The sequence below is a fragment of the Petaurus breviceps genome, unplaced genomic scaffold, assembly GCF_028583685.1.
Source record: "Petaurus breviceps papuanus isolate PSGF00001 unplaced genomic scaffold, PetGlider_PUasm1.0 90994, whole genome shotgun sequence".
Lineage (NCBI taxonomy): Eukaryota > Metazoa > Chordata > Mammalia > Diprotodontia > Petauridae > Petaurus > Petaurus breviceps.
This window is the reverse complement of record NW_027187393.1, coordinates 947,263-953,961: the sequence shown is the minus strand read 5'-3', so window position 1 is coordinate 953,961 and position 6,699 is coordinate 947,263. Positions and strand designations below refer to the sequence as shown.

At 49.2% G+C, this 6,699-nt stretch overlaps 1 protein-coding gene across 1 annotated transcript in view; it reads right to left on the bottom strand.

The window, feature by feature from the left end:
* Positions 1 to 401, bottom strand: part of UNC5A (unc-5 netrin receptor A) — a 108,416-nt gene extending 108,015 nt beyond the window's left edge. The window contains exon 1 of the mRNA XM_069077487.1: positions 190 to 401. Within this exon, the coding sequence (XP_068933588.1) occupies positions 190 to 262 (73 nt within the window). The 5' untranslated portion in view covers positions 263 to 401. The remainder of the gene's footprint in view (positions 1 to 189) is intronic.
* Between the last annotated feature and the right edge of the window lie 6,298 nt (positions 402 to 6,699).

The window sequence follows — 6,699 nt, the reverse complement described above, 5'->3', positions numbered from 1 at the left end:
GTGGGGAATTAGAAGGGGCCGGGGAAGGTGGGCGTAGGACAGCGGGGAGCCGCATCCCGGCCCGCAAAGTTTGGCCTCGGGGCCCGGGCCATGCAGAGCGGGCTCTCCCCGCGGAGTGCGCGTCTGGACCCCCGCACCCCCAGCCCCGGACCCACGAAGCCCGGGCCGCGCACGCGCCGCGTGACTCACCCGAGGCGCGGAGTCGGACAACGAGGACGAGGGCCAGGAGAGCGGGCCACAGGCCCCGCGGGGAGCAGCCCATGGCCAGGCGCGCGGGAGGAGGATGCGGGCAGGAGGGTGCGGGCAAGAGGGTGCGGGCGCCCAGAGCCCAGAGCCCCGCGCAGCTCAGAGCCTCAGTCCCGTGCCCCGGCCCGGGCCGGCCCCGGTGTCCATGCCCCGGGGGCCGCTGCCCTCCCCGGGGCGGGCCGGCTGCATAGACGCCACTCCCCGGCCGCGCCGGCCCGCGCGTGGCTTCCCTGGGCGCCGGGTCCGCGGCAATGCAGGCGCAACGCAGCGAGCGGAGCCGCGCGGAGCCGCAGCCAGGGAGCGGAGCTGGGGGGGACGGGGGCGGGGAGGGGGGGCGCCGCAAAACCCGGACTGGAGCCCGCGGACCGGAGCGGCGACGGCGCCCGCGCCCGAGCAGGCGGGGAGGAGGGGCAGCGCTGCGCTGTGCTGCGCTGCTGAGAGCCCTGGCCGCCCCCAGCTCTGGGGATCCCTCCCAGGGTGGGAAGGGGTGTTCTTCCTCCTCCTTCTCCTCCTTGTCGTAGATGCCCCCAGGGAGGGGGCAGAAACCTGGGCTGGATCCCACACCCCTGGAATGATGGTAGAATCAGCATTGTAGCTGCCAAGTGACCTAGGCATCATCTGGTCCTCCCTAGCTTTACAGATGAGGAAACTGAGGCGCGGAATCTCGGAATGTCAGAGTTGGGTGGGCCCTTAGAGGTCATTTGGTCCTGTGCCTTACATAGATGGAGATTGGAGGGGGGTTGGAGGGGGCGGGGAGGGAGGGGGGGGAAGGAGAAGAACAATTTGTCCAAGGTCGCACGACTAAAAAGTATCAGGAGCCCTTCGTGAGCCCAGCTGGTTTTCTGAGGCCAGGACACTGCAAAGGTATTCGAGGGGTCAGGGACCAGGCTATATACACGCAAAGGCCCCACAGACTCCTGTGTTCGGGAAACACTCCGCCACACCCATTCATGCACATACAACAAAGGGGTCTCTCCCCCTCACACCACTGGGATGTGGCTTTTTTTGAGGTCTCCTTTACACTTTTCCCACTCTCCATTACAGATGAAGTCAGTAGGTCTTTCTAGGGAAGCACACACAAAGGTAGAGAGGAAGATCTGAAAGATGGAGGGGTATCCTTACCACTGAATCTTGCTCAAAGGGAGTAGTGGTTATTTCGAGGTGAGTCCTTCCCCTCGCACCCTACTCCCCAACCTGGCCACTGTTCTTCCCATGACCCACTTTTAGATAGATGGGGTTCTTTGGAGTAAAGTAATAAATCATAGGATTTTAGAGACAAAAGGGACCTCAAATCATCTAGTCTAACCCATTTATTTTACAGAGAATGAATCTGAGGACCAGAGAGGTCCAGTGATTTGCTCAAACTCACAGAGCTTTATATTGCAAAGCCAGAATTTAAACCCCACATTTCTTGACCTCAAGTCCAGAAAAGATTGAGAAAGCTTTTTTGCAACTGGCAGAACAAAGGAGAGGGAAGGGTTAGTATCTAGCTTGCCCTCTCTTCAATTCAATTTTTAAAACCTGTATTGACCACCTTCTGTGTGCAAGGCACTGGATCTGGTGCTGGGAAAGATGCAAAGGAGAAATAAGGCATAGATCTTGCCTTTATGGGGGAAAAAATGTACTAACATAAGGGGAATAAGAAGTATACACAGATAATTGTGAAGCAAATATTGATAGGTGCAGAAAAGTCCCAATAGAACATATAAAAGATGAGAGAGAGAGAGAGAGAGAAAGAGAGAGAGAGAGAGAAAAAAAAGAGAGAGAGAGAGAGAGAGAGAGAGAGAGAGAGATGGAGAAGGTGCCATTTGAGCTTTGAAGGTGGAGAAGTTAGAGATGTGTGGGATGCCATTCCAGTCTGGAGCAGGGAGGATTCCAAATCAGAGAATTCATGTGAGGAAGTGTGAATGTGATGAGGGAGATTGAAGTTAGTTGTAGGAAGGCCAGGATGAACAATTAAGTATCGGAGAGCCATTAAAGGTTTCTAATTTAGTGAATGACTGGTCAGAACTGTGTATTAGGAAGATGAATCTGATAGCCCAAGTAGGATAGATTGGAGGACTCACAGAACATAAGGTTGAAAGGGACCTCAGACATCTATTCCAAATCATTTTACAGATGAGGAAATTGAGGTGCAGAGAGGCTTAATCATCTAATGACTTGCCCACATCTTTAGACCCCAAATCCAGTGCTCTTTCCACTGCAAGATGGAGAGAAATTGGAAGCAAGGAGACCAAATAGGAGGATATGATAGTAGGCTAGGTAAAAGGTGGTGATGACCCTGAACAAGGGTGGGGGAGATATTCCAAAAGTGGACTGGATAGGACTAGAATGGTCTGATGTTGGGGAGAGGGGGAGGCCATGAGAAGATGATCCTGAGATCCTCTTTCCTTCCTCTGCTAGTCTGGGTCCATTTCATGCCCCCTTCACTCTTCTGCCTGCCCAGCTTAGAGATTTCTGGAAGGCCTTGGAGGGAAGAGGACTGAGCTCTGGGGAAGGCTATTGCCAGTTCTAGGAGGAAGGGGCCTGGGGAGGGGTTGAAAAAGAGAGGAAGAGGGAGATAATGTGTTATTTCACACCTGATCCCAGTCCTAAGTTCAGGCTCCCTCAAGCAGATGTCCTCATACCAGGAACTCAAGACAGGATGATGGATGAGGTTGAGGATACTTGTTATAATAATTGTAACAATGAAAGCTTCCTATTTATATGATACTTTAAAATTTACAAAGCACTTTTCTCATAATGTAAACACTACCATGCCTATTTACAGATAAAGAAGCTGAGTCTTAGGGAGGGAAAATTACTTGGCCAAGGTTACTCAGCTACCAAGTGGCAGAGTTAGGACTTTTCTGAACAAGTCAGGTGGTCTTACTATAACTTTGAAGAAAAATCTTGGTGAGTGGGTCCTCCAGGGGGCACTGTCAGTCCCCTGCTGCATGCATGTAGAAAGGCTAACTATGTTCTCCATCTCTCATGCAGTCCTCCTCCTGCTCAGCCTCCCAATGTCTACTCAGGGATGATGGCATCTTAGGCCTCCGTTCTTCATTCATTCTGCAATCTTTATTGAGGACCTAATGTGAGTACACACCCCTCTGCCAGGCAGAAAGGAACAAAGTTGGCCCCTGCCCTCAGGAGCTCTTACTAGTGAACCAGAGTAGAAGTCCATGATGGTACAGGGCAAAGAGGGAAAAGGGGCCTGAAGAAGGGACATAGACACAGTTCTGTGGGACTTCACATAAGAGAGAGATCACGTCTAGGTGGAGGAACCAGATAGTTTCATGAAGAAAGAGGCTTTTGAAGTGGGCCTTGAAGGATGGATAGGGTTTCTATACAGGGAGGTAGGGAGATTCCGTTCTGGGCTGACAGTGGGAGTAAAGAGTTTACTCCCAGAGTAGGCGGAGGCCTCCCTCATCATCCTCTGACATTTGTTCCTAAATCAACGATCTAGAAGGATCATTCTCTGTATCCCAACCCATAAACACACACATGTAAGCTCACCCACATCGGCGATCCTAACTCTTCTATGTACTACTAGCTGTGTGACCTTGGGCAACTCATTTAACCTCTCTGGACTTTGGTTAGAGGGGCGAACCTCTAAATCCTGTGATATTATGTTCCCTCCACATGTCTCCTTTCAACATAGTACCATAACACACATTAGCTCATACACAAACATATGTCTTGTGCTTTATATCCCACAACAGACAGGCACAGACAGCCAGAGCCTCTCAAATTCTCCTGCCTGTGGTTTCCATGATCTGTCTCAGGCTCCAGAACTCTCATACAATAACAACAATGACAACATTTTCATATTATCTACTGTGTGTCCAGTACTGTGCTAAGTACTTTACATTTGATTCTGCAGCACTCTGAGAGGTAGATATTATTGTGATCCCCATTTTATAGTTGAAGAAACTGAGGCTAACCGAAGGTCACATAGGTAGTGTCTGAGGTGGGATTTGAACTCAGGTCTTCCTGATTTCTGGTCCAATACTTCATCCACTTGAAGGCTATAGGATTTAGAGTGGGAAGCTACCTTAGAACACAGAACATTCTTAACAGAATGGTAGAGTTAGAAAGGAATGCAGAGATAATCCAGTCCACCCACCTTATTTTACAGATGAGCAAACTGAGGTCCAAAGCAGTTAAGAGATATGCCCAGGGTCACACCACTAGTTATACAGCCAAGTGGACTACTAATTCAGGTCTCCTCATTTCAAGTCTAGTGCTCTTTCCAGCATACCAGACTGTCTCAGCCAGGGCCTCTCTACCTGTCCCTCCCAGTGGACACCACACATCCCCACTACTGAGAGTCAGACGAGCTGGAGGAGATATGGAAGTAAAGGATAGGCAGGGTCAGAAGAAGTATAGAAGAAGGAGAAAGTAGATTGGATTCAACTAGAAGCCAGAGGGAGACCATCGCAGCTGACCTGATGAGCATTTTGCAGACTTAATTTCATTAGTCACTCTGGGAAATAAACAATTAACAAGATGCTCTGATGCCTTTAAGATCTTAAGAGAGTGAGAAAGGAATATTCCTCATCTTCCCCCACTCCCCCTCCACCTTTCCTTACATTCCCTCATCTTCCCTTATACTCTCATCTCTCTTCACTCTCCCCCCTCCCTCCCATCCCTAACCCCCCCAGCCCCGTTCTTCCTAGCATCTCCTCTTCTGCTCCCCCCACCTCTAGCTCCCCTCACCATCTAGATCTCTCTCCGTTATTGTATCTCCTTAACTCCACCCCTCTCACCTCCTCCATCCAGATTTCCCCAACACCCCCTCCTTTCCTCTCACACTCCTATTTCCCTTCACACTTCCCTTTTCCCTCTATGACCCTATTTCCTCGACACTCTCCCCATCTCCCTCATCCTCACCTCTTCCTCTTCCCTAGCTCCCCTCATACCATGTATTTCCCCCATCTCCTCATTCCTATTTCTCCTTTTGCTTTCCTTCTCCCCTCACACCCCCATTTCCTCCCAGTCCCCTTAATTTTTCTCCTACTCCCCATCTTCCCTCACACTCCTCCCATATCCTTTCACACTCTCCACAGTCTCCCCTCAGACTACCCATATTTTCTCATTTTCCCATCTCCTCTAATCCTTCCATCTTCTCTCACCCCCCCATCCCTAACACCCCTCACACCCCATATTTCTACCCATTGCTTCATCTCCTCACCTCCATCTGCCTCATACTCCCCCATCTCCCCTCATGTTCTTCCCATCCCCAGCTCCCGGAACACCCTCCCTCTCCACCCATAACCATCTCTTTTCACACTCCCATCTCCATGATCCTGTCTCCCTCATCCCCATGTCCCCTTACATTACCTCTTCCCCTCACATTTCCCCATATCTTTGCATTTCCCTCCTCACACTAGCCTCTCCCATGTTCTCTCCTACACTTTTAGCCCCTCACACTAGCTTTCTCTCTCCCTTCACACTTCCCTATCTCATACAGCCTCTCCCCTTCCTCCTGTCTTCCATCACTTCCTATCTCTCTTCTCATTCTCATCTGCTCCTTTTCTTCTCTTTCCTCCCCCTTTCCCCTCTTTTCATACACTTTCATTTCCTCTATAGAATCCTAGAATCCCATAGTTAGAAGGAACCTATACATTTAGCAGGAATCCCCCTTTCAACATCCTCACAGCTTCTCTCAGTGCTGGAAATGGGGAGGAGAGGGAGGAAAATGAGCATTTATTAAGCACCTACTGTGCTGAGCAATTTATAAATATCTCATTTGATCCTCCTATAACCCTTTTGGGTAGATGTAATTATTTCCCTGCCCCCCCTCACCCCATTTTGCAGTTGTGGAAACTTTGGCAGACAGAAATTAATTGAATTGAAAAAATTGTTCTAATATGTAATTGTGGAAAAATAAAATATTTTAAAAAGAAGTTAATTGACTTGCACAAGTTTACACAGCTAGTAAGTGTTTGAGGTAGAATTTGAACTCAGGTCTTTCTGACTCCAAGTTCAACCCTCTAGTTGCATCCTGAGGCAACTCATACCACTTTGAGGTATTTTTAATTGTTTTCCCTTACACAGAGCCCAGATCTTTGTTTTTCTGCAATTTCCTCCCAATGCTGCTAGCTCCCTTCTTTTGGACTCAGAAAAACAACTCTTCTAGGCTACTGTCTTTCAGACATTTGCTGATAGTGATTATAGATCTAATGGAGACCCCAGAACTCAAAGAGTCTGACATTTTCATTTTACATTTGAGTAAACTGAGACTTGAAATGTTAAGGCCACTCACCTAGTTATCATCAGAGGCAAAATGTGAACCCCCTCTTAACTCTGAAACTAGTGGTCTTTCCATTGTTCAGCTTAACCCAGTAGGGCCTTATTGGACTGCTGTCTTCCCTTATATTCCTCATCTTCCTTTCTATTCCCATGTCTTCCTCAACTTCTATTCTCATACTCCCTCATTTCTTCCCATATTCCCCCATATCCCACCTC